Genomic DNA, 20,745 nt, shown 5'->3' with positions numbered 1-20,745 from the left:
GTGTACTGCCACAGAGAGAGAGAAGCAGTTCATTTGTTTGATAATTGACCATTAGAGATGGCATAGATAAGCCAATAAAAGCTACTCATATGATTTATCCCTTCTCAGCTTGATTATCGTAACTTCTTGTATTCTGGGATCCGTAAATCCCCGATATGCAGCTTGTAGTTGGTTCAGAATGTTGCGGCTCAATTTTAGGTTTGGGCAAAAAAAGTTTGCCTCTGTATCTCCAATTTTAGTCTCTTTTTACTGGCTGCCAGTTAGCTTTAGAATTAATTTTAAAATGTTGCTGCTGGTTTTTAAATCAATACATGGGTCTGCTCCTGACAATTTATCTGAATTGTGTATTATACATCAGCCATCCAAAGAGCTTAGATCTAATAATGCTTGAATTGCTATATTAAGGTGTTATTAAATGCATATAATGGTGCTTCCTGTGAAATGCATGACTAATGTTCAAACATCTTATTTATACTGTACAAGCAGGCTCAGACTGCCTCAAACCACCTAATATGCAATTAATATAAAAATCTCGTGCCCCAGCAACCATTAGACACTTGTGTTGCCCAAAAATTCTTTACCTTGTAAATACTGAACGTGTGACGTGCAGAATTGTCTGCTGTCTGTAATGCCATATCACCAGACGGGCTGCAACCCAAAATGAAAACCACCATCTCTTCCAGATCTCCTGTATGTGGCAGCAAGTCAGGCAGACTGGCACAAAGGTTTCCAGCTTCATACTTGTAGTACTGAGGGAAACTTGTCCTAAGTAAGGAAACAAAGATAGTAAAGGTGCTTCTCACCTAGTTTGCCTTGGCCTTGCAAATAGGCTACTTAGACTTTAATTTCAGGTTAATGCAACAAGTAAAATTTAACACATACAAACATAACAATTCAATGTCATTTAGTTATTGAAATTGTCATGAAGATTAATTTTTGTCATACTTACAACTTCAACATTTAAATTCAATTTGCTACAAGAGAACAGAGAACTAATGGATTTACAAAGGAAGAAACCTGGATTAGATGGGTGGCAGCCATGGTTATAGCAAAGGGCTGTGGAAAACATGCATCTCAATCTATGATTGATAAGCAGACAGCAATTAGCAATGTCTATGGCACATATTCATCCTCATGGGTCATCTGTCACTGGGCCAGATCTACCTAGAAGAGGCTAACTGTGAGTGGTGTGCTTTTGGTGGCATATATCATCTTTCACTGTGTCAGCTTCCACTATCTCTGTGTGGTGTTGCCACTACACTCTACCCATTCAAATTCATGCAAATCCCACCCTTATTGTTAACTGAATTGCTGTGTGTGGACTGCATCTCAGTTAAAGGATTTGAGCTCTGGTGAGCTGCAAAATCACGTTCTCTGGCTTAGAACCGGGTGCTTTGCAGCATGAGCTAAATAGAAAGCTCCATTTGTCAGGTGCACATAACCTGTCTCTGACCCCTGTGAGCGTTGCGCTTCTCTGGCGATGTTCTTTCTGTGTCAGCCTCTACCTTCTCTGTACATTATCGTCACTGCAGTGGCCATCTGTTTTTTTCCCCCGAGTTTTCAACTATCAGAAGTAGCATCGGTCCACATTACCCCATAACAAGAAAAATCTATTCCTTTACTTGTGAGTTTTACTGAGTCGGTGTATGATTGTGGGATTTATGAGATGCACCAAGTCCATTTATTAGGCTGGTCTACTCCTGAACCTTACAATTAGCATACAGACAGATACACACAAACACACTTCAAGATTTTAGCCAGACAATGACTTGAATGATGCCAAATAAGCCTGTCACTCCTAGAACTCATACTCTATATAAGGACTGACAATCTCTGGCACTAACAATGTACAGGTGTCCATGAGGCACATGATGGCTTAACACACTTTTATTATACGCCACTTACCAATCAAACAATGCCAATGTTCTTCCTATTGAGGTGCAACCTCTCAACCTTGATAACCCTGCAAACATGAGCAAATGGCAACTCCCCTTGCATCTGGTGCCTAGATATTTACTTTATTATTTCAATTACTCTATATAAAAAAGTATAGAAATGTTAAAGCAACGTGGTATTTATTAAAGTGTAAGAAATACCAAATAGAAGAACATACAATAGAAAATAAAGTAGATAGCAGTCTGGGTGTTTCTAATCTTAGAAAAAATCACAAACAATTAGCATTGTCTGAATGGATGTTGTCCAGGGCGGATTTAACATTTAGCAATCAGTGTTATTCATAAGTTACATTCTCTGACCTCCAGATGAAATGGTCACTTGTGTGTGGATTTCTGATGTCACTTCCTATGTCGTTGCTTTTGTCTCCTCTTCTGGTCCACTCCAGGGCAGTTGGTAAGTAAGTATGTCTGGTACCTCCATATCAGTCAGACACTACATACATTGCATGTGCTAGCTTACTGTCGCTTAGTGTGCATTACGTTACATCGTGTCATGTATCAATGTATGTATTCATGAAGGGCAAGCCTTGTACGAACAAAACCATTATACATATATGTGCACTGAAGTGTATGCCAGTGTGGAAAAAATAATTTGCATTAAGTCAACTTGGCTGCTGCTGGCATTGAGCACAAAAGTCACAGTAGTAATCACAGTACTTCAATAAATTCTGGAAGAAGAGATTTTTCCAAAATACACCCTTCACTACTTCAGCCCTGCGTACGCCTTCAGGTTTGTTAGCTGACGCCTCTGCAATGTATAACTCTAGAATTGGTACATTTTACTGTATATCTGCTTGGCTTGACCAGTTAGGATTTAGTATCTTACGTCTTTAATACATCATGTGTCTTTTAGACTATGGGTTCCATCTTACGATTTCTACATTACAAATGTGAATACTTAAATTAAAAATTATTAAAACACAAAAAATAATCCATATGAACAAAATAATTCCGCACTTCAGTAATCATTACTTGTTGCTTTTAAATGACATTCTCCTGGCTGCTGGACTTTCTTGACTTTTCTCACAAAGATGCAGTAAACCATAGTAAGCGCGCCATCTTTAGTTTTGTGAACTTTTGACTGCATACATTTTAAATGGGCAAGAATAACCAGCTTCTGTTCGCTAGCGTGACACTCCCTTCATAATCCACATCTACTGAGGTCCACACTCCGCACGAAACGCAAAAAGCGTCCATCTAGGTAAATCAAGCGAAAGGAGAACCCCCTCAGGTTAAGTGCCTAATCGAGATTCTGACTGTGAGCGTGTCTCTAGCCTGTAAAGCATTCATTCCACTTGAACCCCTCTACATTAGCTACCTTCCGTCCAAAAATCTCCAAGAGGATAACCCCATCCAATTCGGCCACAATCCCCAAGGGGGACCCAGATGATTATCCAGGCATTCAACAAGAGTTGGGTCTTAAGACACTAAAAAGCACAAGATTGGGTTGCACGAAGAAAAGTTCTAGAATAAATTGATGGATGGACAGACTTTGATTGGTATTACTGGGCTTCATAATCAGGTTCTTCAACTGCTCCTAAAAGTGTTTATCCAGCTGTGAGAAAAAATGTTTTGAACCCTTTGGAATATTCTGGATTCCTGCATGACTGTCGTTATAAATGTGATCAGATTATCCTCTGTGTCATAGTAAAAGATGGAAGTGCTACAATTAAACAAATAGCACACACAAAAAATTAACACTTGTCGTATATTCAAAATACTGTTATAAATGTAAGGTCAAATATACTTGAACCTCCAGTAAAATAAGTATGCTATTATGACATGGCACTTGTGTGTTGGCTTATAAAAGAAAAACAGTTTTGGTTTCCTGCTTTTCACTATAGCATAGTATAACATTTAAAAGGGCGCTAAAAATAGTTTGGCAAAAGTAGTGTGTCTTCCCAATGAAGAGGCCCATCTGAGAGAAATAAAAGATTTGTTATTTGGTGAAAGTGAAATCCACAAACACTACAGGCAAAATATCTGAATCTACAATAATCTGTTTGCTTCATCCAATGGTCAAAACGTAGATTTACACGATTCAGGACCATACGCTATGAGAATCTGTGGTCCTGCAACAATTAAAGCTACTACAAGTTTAATTTCAAAGAAACCACAATTCGGTCAGGTTTATATTTATTATCAATGAGAAACGATGCAACATAGAATCGAAAGAGTTAAACGACTGGATGTATTAGAACTTCTACAGCCAATAATGGATACAAATCCATACATCCAAAAGTATCGCACTTTACACGAGAATTATCTGAAAAACACGGACAAAGAAGTTTTCTTGGATTTCTATATGAATCGCATATATAATAAGCCAACATGTGATGAATTGTCAGTGACAATAGTTCCGAAAGACAGAGATATCAAAGACAGAGCTGATATTCATGTTTATTCAAAAGCACAGCATAATTTGTTGCAAGTGGTGATCCAAGAAATGACTAGCGCGTAGGGCCTGCATGGGGGTTGGCGAGCAAAGCGAGCAGGGGGCAGAGCCCCCTAGTTATTGTAAAAAAAAAAAAAGGCATATCTCTAACTTCAGGTGGTAGACTAATAAAATCTTACAATGTCCAGGTGTGGGATGCTGAATAAGACTCTGGTAAGAATTGTATGACTTTAATAGTCGACTTCTTTCATTATGCTAATGTGTTTGTCTTCTGCAGACAAGAAACTTTTTTTTGTCTCCAAGATTATTAAGAAGCAGACATTGCTGTGATGTGGATTATTTTATTTTTGTATTTGAAGAAGTTTTTTTTTATTTTTTTTTAATAGAGAAAAATACAACTCTGAATAGGAAAAAGAGCAGGCATAGAAAATGGTTGAATAATACATAATACATGATGTTTCAATGGATGTAGCGTGCAAACTGATTTTATTTTCCCTTTTAATGTCACTGTTTGAAACCTGACCTGCGAAGTATTTACTGTCTGGTATAGCAGGGTACAAATGAGATTTGATTCAAGGGAGTTTAAATTACTGAAGGGAAAAATATTCAACATTAGTCAAACGTGAAGACCTACAATCCTAAAATAAAATGCTACAAAAGGCTAGATATAAACAACAGTAAACTCTCCATCAATTGTTTACAAACGTAAGAGCTTACATTTAATTATGAATTCTGAACACATATGTACCATGTTCTGGGGGATTATCACTAGATAGGCTAGTAAGGACCGTGCTTTAATTACAACACACTTTTCTGCTCCAACAGTGGCCACTTCCTAAATTTTTGGATTTCTAGAACATAAGCTTTCAATTAAAGCCCAAGATCAAGATTCCAGGCCATTTGTTCACAAGAAATCATGTGGTGGGTGGACAAACATTAAAATTTCATATATATCGATTGTCAAACCTGCTTAATCTGACTCAGAATCACTAGTTAATTATATTCTAAATTTAAGTACTTTTATTATATTTCCTTTTAAAAACAACAGTATAAACAATTATCTTCCTTTTCAAAAGTAGACTGACATTGTTTTCGAAATTCTGGTTCTCTCAAAAAAATGGATATCCTCTACTTATCCTCTGCTGCCACTTAGAGGGCTTCATCTGTTACTACATACTAACCTGATATCCACTTTCCCCAGCATGTCAGAGCAGCTCCATTCTCCTGGTTGGCCTTTGTACAGCAGAGGCAGGGGTCCACTGTTCAAGGAACAGAACTGTTCAAAGTCATCAGCAAACTGCTTTGGCAGGATCACAATGCCAGGCTGCTTGTACACTTGGAAAGAAAAATAAACCAAACAGAATTTTATTTTTCCTGTGCTGTTTAATAACGCAGAGTTCTTGATAACCAGGCTCATGTTAAGTTCTCACATGCTGTATGTTGTGCTCATGGAGGCTCTGCTTGACCACAAACTGTAACTCTTGGATAGACAGTGCCAGTTTGACAATGCATGCTATCCAAAGGTTCCCAAAAAATACGGCCAACTACTATTATGGTGAGTAAAAAGCAGGTTCATCATAAAATGTATCAGAACTTTACATCACATAACTGCATTTTGTATAAAACCGAGAATATGTTCTAATAATACAGGCTGCAACAGGGCAGCAAGATTGGTCAGACTAGGAATGGAGCTGTTTCTAGACAGCAAGCTCCTCTGATACTAGGCATTTATAATGCTGTCACTGGGATGAAAGGTACCAAGATTATATCAGATACCATGGTGTAATGGTTTGTGCAAATAGACATCCTCAATTCTTTTTTTTTTATAAATTTGTTATGACCTTCTTCTGACTACTCTGAACAGTAGACTATACCTATCAGGCAGGCATCTACTTGTAAGTAATATAGAAAAGTTGTGCAGTAATTATTTAAAGTGAAACTGGGAAACGGGCAACACCAACCTACCTCTGGCCACAGTGGTACTGTAACTGGACATTAGCACTCTTCTTTGAGTTATTATCCAACTTGCAGAATGCGGTAATCTGCTTACTCTGGCTAAAACAGACATTTCTATTTCCTTCAAAAAAAAAGAAAAACAAGTGTTAACAGGAGGAGATGCATGGAATGAAACCAAAATTAAATTGACCAATTGTGAATAAAACAAAGAGGAGAACCCTTTACTTTAATAGAACAAATTGTGGAATCACACACATCACTTCTCTGTGGGTCTGTGGAAGCACAGGCGCAATGCGTGTTTCACAGTAGTCTATACCGACCCTTAATTTTAGTTTATTCTTATTCCCTTGCTTATTTTTGGACATGGAAGGCATTTTGAGGAGACAGATTGATCTGGTGGATATGCATTTTTTGATAAACGATATGTATGCTGCGTCATAGTACATCCTATTCTGTAGGGTGACACAACATCCATTCATTTCTTTTCTGGATGCACTTTACCCAATAGATTGCCATGGGAAGCTGGAACCAACCTTAGAAAGGCAGACAGAGGCAGACTGGAGCAGTACACCCTGATTTGGAGTCAACAGTTAATTTCAACTAGGCTGACCCACCTTTTAAGGCGACCGACTTTTAAGTTGACCACTTCTTAAGGCAATTCAATATGTAGATCAATTTGATATTTTATACAAACTCATTAATTTGGTTATATTGCATTTGAGAGGTATTACTTTAATACTCATAGTTTCTGTTATTTTTGTGATGAAATTTAAACTTTTTTTCTATATTGAGGTTGCCCTTTTGAACCCCCCTGATATTTACTACGCGGTGAGGCATTTGTACTCCATCAACATTAATTATTTCCAGAGACATAATTTTGTCTATTTTTCCAGCGCATCGCGCACAAAAGCAAGGGAACGATGGGAGCACCAGAACTCTGCTCACATCATGTTGCTTCGTACTGCAAGCTGCAAGTAGTAAGTGTGTGATAAGCGGAATACCACTACGCTTTCCACTCACGGGACGGAAGGACAATCCTGACCGCTTTTATATAGTAAGAAAGAAGAAGAAGATATCACACAGTCTGGAGTAGAAAATCATCTTTTACCTGGAAAAAACGAAACTACAAATCCCATCGCGCATTGCAAAATGTACAGGGCGTGTGTGAAACTCCACGCCTGCGTAGCACTCACAGGACGGAAGGACAATCCTGACCGCTTTTATATAGAAGGATATGCACAACTCTGGGTTTTAGGAGAAAAATGGAGTGATTACAGTACACCCTATGGGTCGTGGGAATATTGTGCAAAATCTAAACAGTAACTGGGTTTGGAAAAATCAACCTCAGAAAGGGCAAGGTAACTGTGCTAACCTCTGCTCCACTGTACCACTCAGCATGCCTCTTTATCAGTGACATATTTTTTAATACTCGTAATATGACATATTCAAGCTGATTTTTTTAACTCTTTAAGAAAATCAAGCACTGTGGCTTAGGGGCTAAGGTTTTAGACTCTGAGGTGGTGGGTTCAGATCCTGTTACGGACAGTGTGTAGCTGTGCTCCAATTAGGAAAAGCAAACAGAAATATAATCAATTTTATCTCAAATGTCTTGAATAAAGGCATCAGTCGAATCAGTAGATGTAGTTACTGTGACATCATGCTCTAAAGCTTGGTTTCTTAATCTGAGTGTGCTTGATTGCAAATTTTCACGCTAAACAATATTTTAGTAAAAATTTCAGTCTCCTTACTACATGAACAATAACTATGTTTTTTTTCTTTAGAGGTTGGCAGCACTGCTGCCTCACAAAAGCAACACACTGTGTTCAAATCCTGTGCCTGGTTGTTCTTCTGGTTGGGACTGCACATTCTCCCCATATGTGTGTGGACTTTTCTGACACATCTCTAAAGATGTCCAAATTGGGTTAATTGGTGATTCCATATTGACAAAGTATGAGTTCTAGGAATGGGCCCTGCAATGTCAGAAAAAAAATATAGTGTGTTACATAAGATTACCACAGTATTTAATGTGCAAATGTGTTTATTTTTTCTGAATTAGTCATTGTTTTTAATTCTTGTGTGTGTCAAAATATTGCCTGTCAAATGTTCATATAAAAAATTAACAGACCTAAAGAAGGACAGTTTTCTGTGTTAACATGTATCGATCCATGATCGGAACTCATTTTACAAAATACAGGATCACAGGCACCTGAAGACTTTTTGGTGTCCAGGGGAAAGCCTGGAACAAACTCCAGACAGGATGTCAGTTCAATGGAAGGTACGATCATCCATCCATCCATCATCCAACACGCTATATCCTAACACAGGGCCACGGGGGTCTGCTGGAGCCAATCCCAGCCAATACAAGGCGCAAGGCAGGAACAAATCCTGGGCAGGGCGCCAGCCCACCACAGGGCACACACACACCCACACACCAAGCACACACTACGGACAATTTAGGATCGCCAATGCACCTAACCTGCATGTCTTTGGACTGTGGGAGGAAACCCACACAGACACAGGGAGAACATGCAAACTCCACGCAGGGAAGACTCAGGAAGTGAACCCAGGTCTCCTTACTGCGAGGCAGCAGTGCCACCATGCTACCAGGTACGACCATACACGCTCTAATCAGCACAATTTAAGGTCTAAATGACAGAACAGATTACACCAAGAGACCCAGCTCAATACAGGGTAAGCATGTAAACACCACAAAGGCACAGCATTGAGAATGAAACAACAATCTCTAGAACTGTGAAGAAACAAACAAAGTGATGATATTGTTAATGGCCTGGTGACGGCACAGTCAATAAGTCTAACACTCGAGCTGCAATTATATTCACAAATTTCTTTATTAGAAACACTTTCAAGGCGTGTATTGATAACAGTCAACACATAAAGAATTGAAGGCTAACCGCCAAGAAAAATCACCTGGAATGTATTATACGGTTTTATCAGCTAGATGGTAGCAAAGACCATGACATAAAGATGAATCGCCCTTTAATTTCATTACAGCTTGGCATTAAAAGTCGACAGCTGCTCTTGTCAAAAGAAATCCTCTGCCAGAGATGTGTTGTGTGTTGTCGATGACTTGGATTCTGCACTGAAAGATGAGGATTTTGAGCAGTCAGAGGAAAGTGACAATAAGAGTACTGCTGAAAAATCATTTTGTTAGTTTTATGTTTTTCACAATCTGGGTAATAAAAAGGAGTTTAACAAAACCAAAAAATGAGGCATCCAAAGAGTTAAGCAAAAATTAATGTCAAAATAAAAAAAAATAAGTTTCATCTCCTAGTGTCTCTTGGGCTCGGAATTCTATTAAACACGGCTAAAAATGAGTAGTACATGGGCTAACCTGTTTTAAAGAGTGTCACAGATGGCCGGGACACCTTTTTGCTGGAAGGATCTGGGGAGTAAGCCTGGTCATGGCATTACCTCCCCCGGAACGCTAGATGGCAGCCCCCATGTGTTGCAGCGGTGCCGCCAGGGGGTGCCACAGCTGCTGCTAAGCCTTGGAAAGTATCTCATCTGCCACACCCAGAGGTGCTGCCAGAATTAGGTCAACGAGCACCTGGAGAACTTCCGGGTGCCTTATATAAGGGGCCAGCAGAGACTACTCGGTAAGCCAGAGTCAGGAGGAGGGAGAAGGCCAAGACCAAGACGGAGGAGGAGGAGGAGGAGGAGGAGGAGGAGGACGACGACTAGAAACAAAGAGAAGAGAAGGAATTTATTGTGCAGTGGTTTGTGCTTTGGACTGTATTGTTGTTCTTGTGGGAGACGAGGAAGATGTTTCCCACAAGGGAAGAAAATAAAATAAAATCAGGTATGCTTTTGAAAGTATGCCTCCTGCATCTGTCTGTGTCGTGTTAAGTGCTGGTTTAGCACTATCTACTGTCACAAGAGATACGTATATAGAGTAAAGCCCAAATAACTCTCAGAGCAGTGTTCTGCTGCCATTTTGTGGATGAAATAACATCATACTGCAAATTTTAAAAATGTGAATTTTTCTATACTCTCTACATCTCTGTGTTAGCTCATCAATATTCACAAGTAGGACAGAGCCTACAACCAAAAAACACAATTGAAATGAAAAGCTGTAACAAGTTGAAACTAAACCTTTAGTTGAATCGAGCAACAGGGATGACAATGTGAATTGGCCATCAGAAATTGACACACATAGTGAAAATGGTGGATATGTCACTGTATGACCTAACTGCCCTGACGTGCCGGGTGAATTTGGTCCAGTAAAGGGTTGCTGTGGTGCAAGTAAAAAGGAAGGACAAGTGGAAGGACAAGAAAGACATTAGCCCCCTAATCACTGTTAATGGAACAAATGTCAATTTTCATACGGTATCTGGGAAATGTAGAAGTCGCTAAGCCTTGAGCTGTGGTAGCCTGCAGGCTCTGACATTTTACGCATTCTGTGCAAGCAACAAAAAAAAATAACAAAAGTGTGCAAAGAAACATGTTACTAGTGTACCTGCTGTGATATCGCATGACTGTCTTAAAACACCACACAAAGGACATGTACTAAATATGCATAAGTAGAGCAGTGGACATCAGACATACCTATACTACTGTATTTATGTTGATGTTTTGGTAGGTACAGTATATGTTTCTGTCACACATAACTACATTTTTTATTGTTGAAAAAATAATTCAAATGTTTTAATCATTTTTGCAGGTGCAAACATAATACTAAGGAGGTTACAAATCACTATTTTCTCCATTGAATAGTGCAAAAAAAGGAATAGAAGTGTTCTTTTAAAAGCATGATAACCACTTAACACATTGCCCATCCATCCTTCTGTGCTAAATCCCTGCTGCCAGTACAATGCACTTTCTCAGGCAGTCCTTTAAAATGAATTCCTGCTTCTTCAAAACATCGGGATGATCTGAGAGGGTGAGAGACACAGTAGATGTGACTTATTCCTCCTTTAGAAGAGGACTACCAGTTATGGTCCTAAATTTTATTCAAGCTCTGTGATACCCAGAGCTTACCCAGCAAACTCCCACAGCTCAACTATAGATTTGAAAACACTCCATATTGGACTCTGTCTGTACTCACTTAATCTGCAATGCACCAAAAGTTTTTATATAATCGGAATGCATCACAAAGTAGAGTTTCTGAAGCCGGCCACTACCTTGTCACATGCACTTGTTGCTCTGCAATTACCCTGAAATCACTGTGGGTGCTCACTCCAATTTACTGAAATGCTGATCTCCCAATGCATGCCAGGTACACCTTCTCACTATGCATATTACTTGTAGACATGATGCTTTCCATTTATACATAGTGCAGACATCCAAGGTATCCCCTAAGTGTGCCCAAGAATGAAGAAAAATAAAACAGGCAAGCAAAAATACGCAATTTCCTCATACCATTCATTTTCTGTACTTCTAGAAGCTTAACTTGAATAAAAAATAAACATCAGTAAACTGCCCTTCAAAGGTTTTTGCAGGTATACCAAAACACATGTGAATTTTAATACATTTCTTCATGTGGTAAAGCACACAGATATGTTTTCATAATATCTAGGACAGCATTGAAGTCATCTGATTAAAGAAAATCAATCCAAGGCTGGCTGACCCAAATGATAATAGTAATAATAACAATAGATTTAATTTATATAGTGCCTTTCACATGCTCAAAACCAGTAGCTGCAATAGTTGGTGAAATCTATAGCTACTTAAAATTCCTACTTAGCATAAAAATATGGACTATTTCTTGACCAAAATTAGTAGTCTTGCTTAAATGATAATACATAAACGATTTGCCATTGCATGTTAGGCAGGCTAATTCGCTAGCTGTCTTTAAATCCTATTTAAAAACACATTTTTACTCTCTGGCTTTTAACCCAGTATGATATGTTGACTATCTGTGTACTTTTTATTAAGGATCTCTTCAATTCTTATGTGTTTCTGTTTCATTTACCCTTTGGTTTTGTGTGTCTGATATGTTCGGTTTTCTTTTTTTTATTATACAGCACTTTGGTCAGCCTTGATGTTGTTTTTAAAGTGCTTTATAAATAAATAAATGTTAAGGATTTAATTTCAAAAGCAGAAAAAGATACTTATGTGATTTTTTTTACAGGTTTACTTAACAATCTTAGTTTTAAATAGCACTTTTCATAAAGCTGACTGGCTTTAAAGCAGTCACTTGACTGTGACCACACAGAGGTGAATGGACATGAAATATACAGCTTCTGCTGGGACTGCTGCTCATCTCTTGCTTATTGCCAATAGTTAAAACAAGTAAAGAATTTTAAATGATTTATTTAAATAAAATGAAAATGAATAAAGAGCACCAGTGATGTACTGTATGTATGCTAGAAGCAATGACAGCAACACAAACATCCATCCATTCATTCTTTGTTCTTGCAGATCTCAGTAAGAGCAGCAGACAGACATGACCACTCACTCTTCAGTTTTTTTTATAAATGTGAATCATCATGTTGAGTGTTGTTACTGATTGTACATTATGAGAGCTGAAATGATGGGAATAACTAAACAAAGACAAGAGGAGACAGGAAATGGCATTTGTGTCTAAAACTGATCAAACACAAATAAACAAAAAAAGCAGCCACTGATGTTCCCCTGGAGAGAGCTCTGGAAGTCCTGCTGTAATTCACTTAAAAAGGTTTTCAGAGAGGCTAATAGAAGGAAAAGTGTTATGGCAGCACTGTCATCACTCCAGAGAGATGGTTTAATTTCCAGCTAGGTCACGGTCTATATGGAATTGACATGTATGTGTGGGATCCCCCATCTCCTAACATGTTAGATGACTGGCATAATATAAATGGCGAAGGTATGTACTGTATATATGCCCTAAAATGAACTGGCATCCCATCCTGAGTTGGTTTCTGGCTTGTGCTTAGTTCTGCTAGGATAGACTCATGCTCCAATCAATCAATAATCCTCTTTCTGATCAGTTGCTGTAGAGCTGTGATTCCACACTCAGATACAGTGGGTTAAAATACTCTGAGTGGTTCACTGAGAGTAACAACACTACAGCAGCTATGCTATTAGGAATAGTTTGGCCATTCTGTGCACCATTATATTGATACAGGTTGATTACAATTAGAAGCCTTAAACTAATAAATGATATGCGATTAATTTCAGTATATTTGATAAAGCCGTGTCAGGGATGTGAATCTAAAAAATAAAGGGAAACCACAGAGGAACAGTAGCACTGATTTGACGCTGGGTGCCGCCAGTTTGCAAAACCGAGCTGAAAACTTGTGTACGCAATGGATTCGGCTAGTATGAGAATGTGAGTGGCTTTATGTCAAGTTTAGTTTTTATACATTGCAATGTGAGCATAGTAACTGGCGTACGCAACATTTTTATGCGTACGCACTGTTTATACAGTATATGAGGCCCCTGGTGTTGGACTTCAGACATGACAAAAAGCCTCTGAGACCAGTCATCATTTAGGAGGAGGATGTGGAAATGGTGCAGAGCTACAAGTACCTGGTTCACATAAACTGCAAACTGGACTGATTTGACAAAATAGTGGTGCTGTAAAAGAAGGGCCAGAGCATACTGGACTTCCTAAAGAGACTCAGGTTTTTTGATGTATGCAGCAAGCTGTTACAAATGTTCTATCAGTCTAGAGTAGCCAATGTATTGTTCTATGCCACAGTCTCTTGGAGAAGCAACCTGAGCTCAAAAGATGCAGAATGCCTGAACAAACTTATCAGAAAAGCCTGCTGCGTCATAGGGTGAACCCTGGAAACTGTTATGGAAAAAAGGATGGAACAAAATTGGATGCCATTAAGAAATATCCTCTCCATCCCCAGCAGGAGGCACTCTCATGGAGCACTTTTAGCCACAGGCTCATTCCACAACAGGGTGCTTAGAATTGCCTCTGGGGGTCTTTTCTACCATCCCAAACTAAATACTTATACTCTTTAACTTCATCTTGTAATTTCTGCACAATATTCAGTTATTATTTATTGATTAATTAATTGATGGATTGTATTATTTGTCCTGTCTGAAGCTTTTTTTTTATATTTCTGCATTTAACTTCCCCTTGGAAACACTAGAGTTTATCTAATCTAATCCAGAATACCTATGTAATACAGATTGATAAAAAGAACATTTTCTGATCCTCTGTTTTTCTAGTGCATGGCTACAGGAAGGCACAGCCAATTAACATGTGCAAGGCAGAAACAGATGCTGATTGGTCGTCATTTTATTACTGTGGTTCACACAGATGGTTATTCTGTAAACAGCCTGTGATAAATTTATGAGTGGACTTTGGATAGCGACAAGAAACTAGACTCTCACCTCTCCAATCTAGCACAAATCACCCCACACAAACACTGGAAGGAGACGTAAACTCAGCCCAGAAGACTCCTAGCCAAGAATCAAACTGCGGTCCATGTAATGTGGGGAAACAGCTCTACTCACTGTGCCATTCCATCTGTTTTCACCACCTGCAAATATACAACAGAAGAATGGAATTAATTACTGGGGTTTTGTCTTCTATTTTCCTATGTTTATATTGTAAGCATGTTTATAGGGTCACTATTTAATAAGCAAATACATTCTTATGACTGAAGTAATTAATATATATAGCTAAAACAGCAGTATCTGTTTTTCAGCAATTCCTGAGTCTTCCAACTAGCAATACATAGATACATTAAGTTTCATTGCAACAATGGATGCACTTTGTTACTAAAGTAAGTCTCAAACAAAGGACATTTTCCTCATTTTTTTAATTCCACAACTAATATAAATATGTTAATAATCAACAAATACAAAACACGGTGATGCAGTGTGAGCGCTGCTGCCCCCTGCCCTGGTAAGCAGGTTTAGAAAATGGATGAATCAACAAATGCCAGAATCCACCCTGCCCAAAGCAACTCTCTCTCTCTCACACACACGCCGTCTATCCTTAAAACAGACAGAAACATTCATTACAAGTTCAATTACAGATCAGTTTACTGCTTCAGGTTTATCATGAGGGAGATTATTTCAACTGGCAGATTATGTGTATAGTATTTTTTTCTCTTTTACATGTCTGACAGCTGCTCCTGACAGCAAAACTGATCCTCAGGGTTTTCTGGGAGGGAATCTCCTCCATTCTTAGGGGTAAATTGAAGTCATGGGGTGAGAATTATTTTTTGGGGAGGAGAAAGTACTCTAGTCGGGACGACATGATGGGATTGCTTAAAAATAAGTTTTATTTTGTTACGTGAATTACTTTTCTATGGAAATAGACTTCCATACTTTCCCTATTTTGTCCACTCCTAAATGCCCGATGAAGCCATCAACCAGCAATAACCAACAAACTGAACAGCTACTTTTCATTACTCAGCCCACTCATCTTAAAGATTGTTTAAAACTGGTTAGGGGTCTGAGTGGCCTGGGATTGATGAGTCCCAGGCTGTGCTCATGCTCTTTATTTTTTACCTTTATTAAGAAGTGCAAATGAAAACCTTGGTCTGGTGTTAGCTTGCAAAGATCTGTGAAGTTGTCATCAAAGCTTCACAAGGTTGGAATCAAATCTTCTGAGTATATTTCAGTACCACATTTGCCATGTGTAATTACAGTTCTCAAAGCTTCAAGCTACAGGCAGAGATTCAGCAGTAAATGCAGTACAAAACCATAGTTTGTAGGCAGTGTCTATTATTTAAACCATCACCTTTGTCTTTTCTAAACTTTGTAACTGTGGTTACATATTCTATTTTGGTATAAACACTATTTTGCTGTTTCATTTTCAAATGAAACTTTTCATATCAGAGCACTGCTTTTACATGTTCAGGGTGGAGTATACATATTATGGGAGATTTATAAGCAGCAAGTTCAGTAGACTTTAATATCTTTAATGAATACATTAATTGAGTGTTTTTCCTTTAGTGTGGTTGTTTATCAAGTCATATATGTTAAACTATTTTGGTTAACAAAAGTTACCCATCATTTGTGAATATCCTCTGTGCAATGCGCAAAACAGATGGTATCCAGGAATGCTCACTGAAAGTAGGAACTTTTCATCGGAATAATTTAAAATATTTTATTTCAACTGTTTACCAACTAGCTTTGGCAACATAATTTATGTATACAAGTGACAAAACCTTTCTTCACAACAGGGCAGTGCTCAATTTTTTGAAATAGTGTTTATTAAGCATGTAAATTACTAAACAATATTTAGAGATTGATTTTTTTTTTAAATTTCATAGAAAGGGGGAAATTTTTCAAAATGGGGATAAATTCGCTGGCTGATGGGGGAGATTTTGACTGAATTATATGCAAATTTTCAGTAGTCAGCATGAGCGATTGAAACAGTAGTGCGTGTGTCTGTCATTTGTGCCTGCCACACCACACATAGCCTGTGACAGAATAATTAGAAAAACAAAAAAGTGACATCTCTCTCGTTGATGAAATAAATAAATATGTGAACACACTCCAACTTTTAAATCAATTAAGTCTCTGAAAGTATAAAAAAAAAACTTACTCCATCCATATGTTTTTAAATTATTTAAAAAAAAGTTCTTATTTTGCCACAATTACAATAAGCAGACAAACAAATCTGAATAAGCAATGTTTTCTTGTGTATATTTTGTAATTTTAAAGTTATAAAGGTGTTAATGTAATTGAGACTTTTTCATATTGTAACTTTCAATTAAAAATGACTGTGGCTGCTTATTCTAAATGATCTAATTCTTCATCCATCCATCCATCCTCTTCCATTTATTTATCCAAGGTCAGGTCGCGGGGGCAGCAGCTTGAGCAGAGATGCCCAGACTTCCCTCTCCCCAGCCCCTTCTTCCAGCTCTTTCAGGGGCATCCTGAGGCGTTCCCAGGCCAGCCGGGAGACATAGTCCTTCCAGCGTGTCCTGGGTCTTCCCCGGGGTCTCCTCTAAGTTGGACGTGCCCGGAACACCTTGCCAGGGAAGTGTCCACGAGATGCCCGAGCCACCTCATCTGACTCCTCTCGATACGGAGGAGCAGCGGCTCTACTCTAAGCCCCTCCTGGATGACTGAGCTTCTCACCCTATTTGTGCTAGTATACATACTGACATGTAAGCAAAATTCTAAATGCTCATTTGTTTGGCTTATCTTTAAATGTTAACTTTCCTTTACCATATTCTTTGTAAGTCACCTTATTTCTATTGAGCTTACTTCCTTTATTGTACCCAAATACTGACAATAAGACACAGGTGCAAATGGCACTGAATGTTACAGCAGAGCCACTCCTTCAATGTTACATTCATTAATGTGCTAATTAGTAATACAAGTGGTCCTCAAATTCAGACCTACAGACCACCTCGACTGAAAGTGTTCATCCCAACCACTCTCTGCTTTTAACTGGACTCCTGCCTTTACTATTCAAGCTGCTATTTCCATGTTTCCGTGTTTTTTTGTGTATCAATCCAGAAATTATAAAACAAAAATGGATACATTTTTAGGAGAATGTAGCAAGGATTTGTATGTGACATTAATTACTGTTCTTTTTCTTGCGTTTTAAAGATTTTGCTCTTTTTTATCTTTTGGCCATTTAAGCCCTTTTTTTACCTCACAAGTGAATTTTATATTGAAGTGCCGAATCCCTTTAGTATTTTGTGTCATTGTCACCCAATCACTAATCATAAGTATTTGCGTACAATTAAGGCAGTAAACTCTATAAAAAAAGTTTAAATAAAAGCCGTGGTAACACAAAGTTAAGACATGTCAAAAAAGGCACATTTCTGAATTTTGCTTACGTGTATATATACTAACACGTATTACTGAATACAAAATAAAAGTAGGAAAAAAACCTAACTAAACAAATTGATCATCTGAAAGTGAGAGTGAATCATTTATTTGTGAAACTATTTGGTGAACTCGAGGTATCTGACATACAGTAGCATAGCTGTGACCCTAAATACTGCAACTCATTTTTAATGGGTCGTCTACACACCCAAAAAGCCTAAATGAAAAACTCCGCCCACCGATAAACGGTTTCGCAGAACTTCGGAATAAACAATTTAGTTCTCCCGCCCACTAACCAAGGTAAATAGACCTTGAAATCCTGCACTCGCTGCCACCGCCATCACATTAAAGCTTGCTGGACTCGGAGGTCGGGCGGGCTAGACAAGTTTACTCGATCGTACTTACACTGGAGAGATGCACACAATAAAAATACAGGATTAAAATTGCAAATAATCTGTCATCAGTGATTTTAAGTCAAGAATGTGTTTAGTGGCGTTTCTGTTTATTGACCTTGACATTCTTTTAATGTTTGAACGTATATAACTGTCAATAAGGAATGTATGAAAAAAGTTTACTTCACCTAATAGAGAAATGGAGAATATATGCAGACCTCTATTTGTCGGCGCTGAACACTTTCCGGTTGTAAGCCTTGTATCTGTGGTTCCCAAAAGAAGTCGCTCTAAGTCCGGGGAATCGAGCTCAGCTCATGTACTGCAACTGGAACTTAGACCCTTTTAATCAAACGCCTATCCGATAGTCTCCTTGTTGAAATATAACTAATTCTCAAACTGTAGTGTACATACACATTAATGTTTACTATAGTACAGGAAGTTAAAGGTAGCGCTATTAAATTCCAGGATGCACTGCGGCGCAGCATCTCATTAACGGTAGTTTCAATTCCTCTCTCTTTTGATATTCAGTTGTCACCGATTGCTCTTTGTGATTTCATCGTCGAGTTACGCTGCTTCCTTGCTGTGTGTGATTTGATGACAGGGGATAAAGAATGAGAGTATGTATGGCGTTATTTCAGTGCCACTATTCTGAGCACACGTAAAAAAATATTGAGCGCACGTAAAAAAAGATTGCAAGTGCAAGTGTTGCATTTTGAAGAAATTTATTTTGAGCGTACAAAAGCTGAATTTGAGTGAACAAAATTCATTGCTGCGTGCAAAAAATGTATTTCAGTGTTTGCACTTATCCATATACACACACAATAGCACCCCCCTCTCGCTCAGTTTTTTCATTTGCGCTTGCTCGCAATGTGTTGCTTGCGCTCACAACATTCTCTGCTGCGAGCGCTCAACTCTCTGTACACCGTTATAAGTGTGCCACAAAACCAACCAATCACAGACTTGGTTTCAAAAATTCTGATTGGCTCTTACGGTCTCCAATCAGCTCGCTAAAACCCCAATTTGCGGATAATATCTTTAATTATTTTATTTTAAAATTGGGGTTTAATTGAGTTTAGCTGGATTTAGCTACATTTCGGACTGTTTCCGGAATGCAGCAGCTAGCGAGCTGATTGGAGACCGTAAGAGCCAATCAGAATTTTGAAACCAAGTCTGTGATTGGTTGGTTTTGTGGCACACTTATAACGGTGTACAGAGAGTTGAGCGCTCGCAGCAGAGAATGTTGTGAGCGCAAGCAACACATTGCGAGCAAGCGCAAATGAAAAAACTGAGCGAGAGGGGGGTGCTATTGTGTGTGTATATGGATAAGTGCAAACACTGAAATACATTTTTTGCACGCAGCAATGAATTTTGTTCACTCAAATTCAGCTTTTGTACGCTCAAAATAAATTTCTCCTCAAAATGCAACACTTGCACTTGCAATATTTTTTTACGTGCGCTCAGAATAGTGGCACTGAAATAACGCCATACTTTTGATTCATTTAGAGTGTGGCGTGTATGGGAAGTCTGGGGAGAGGGGAGGGTCCCTCTGATCACATCACAAATATAAAATTGAATAATTTGTACATTATTTTGATATATATATATGTGTGTGTGTGTGTGTGTACGTAAATATAATTGTGTATTAATTTCTATATATAACTATATATATATATATATATATATATATATATATATATATATATATATATATATATATATATATATATATATACACACATCTTTTAACTATCTATAAATGTATAATCAATTATACTGTAGAGAGAGCGGGCGGCACAGTGATAGCGCTGCTGCCTGGCAGTAAGGAGACCTGGGTTTGCTTCCTGGGTCCTCACTGTGTGGAGTTTCCTCCCACAGTCCAAGGACATGCAGGTTAGATGCATTGGCGATCTTAAATTGGCCCTAGTGTGTGTGCTCTACTGTGGGCTGGCGCCCTGCCCGGGATTTGTTCCTGCCTTGCGCCCTGTGTTGGCTGGGATTGGCTCCAGCAGACCCCCGTGACCCTGTATTAGGATATAGCAGGCTGGAAAATGACTGACTGACTGAATATAGACAGAGCGTTATTTGTTCCTAAGGGGAAATTTGTCTTTTACAGAAGCTCATTAAATAAATGAATAAATAAATAAACACACACACACACACACTTGATAGTCACAATAAGGCATTACACAGGTGTATTGTCATTGGTATAAAGGAGCCCCCTTAGTATTTCTTGATTTACTTGTGTTGAATGATCCGTTGGCTGAAAGTCCTCAGTATTGGTGTGTCAGAGAGAGGATGTTCATAATGGCACTCAGTTTTGTCTTTAGTCTGTCCTCTTCTACCAGGTAAT

General features: G+C 38.4%; 1 protein-coding gene across 2 annotated transcripts in view; it reads right to left on the bottom strand.

The window, feature by feature from the left end:
• LOC120518516 (D-glutamate cyclase, mitochondrial-like) overlaps positions 1–18,846 on the bottom strand; it is a 46,359-nt gene extending 27,513 nt beyond the window's left edge. The window contains exons 1-5 of one of the 2 annotated variants that reach the window (XM_039741353.1): positions 18,584–18,846; positions 14,596–14,744; positions 6,316–6,427; positions 5,532–5,685; positions 582–765 (exon numbers count right to left, since the gene is read on the bottom strand). In XM_039741353.1, coding sequence (XP_039597287.1) covers positions 582–765; positions 5,532–5,685; positions 6,316–6,418 — 441 coding nt within the window. In that variant the 5' untranslated portion in view covers positions 6,419–6,427; positions 14,596–14,744; positions 18,584–18,846. The remainder of the gene's footprint in view (positions 1–581; positions 766–5,531; positions 5,686–6,315; positions 6,428–14,595; positions 14,745–18,583) is intronic. The other variant, XM_039741354.1, reaches the window with a different exon arrangement.
• Positions 18,847–20,745: the final 1,899 nt, after the last annotated feature.

This window comes from Polypterus senegalus, chromosome 18 (genome assembly GCF_016835505.1).
Source record: "Polypterus senegalus isolate Bchr_013 chromosome 18, ASM1683550v1, whole genome shotgun sequence".
NCBI classification, from domain to species: domain Eukaryota; kingdom Metazoa; phylum Chordata; class Cladistia; order Polypteriformes; family Polypteridae; genus Polypterus; species Polypterus senegalus.
Note: the sequence above shows the minus strand (reverse complement) of the source record. Positions and strands in the feature narration are given on the sequence as shown.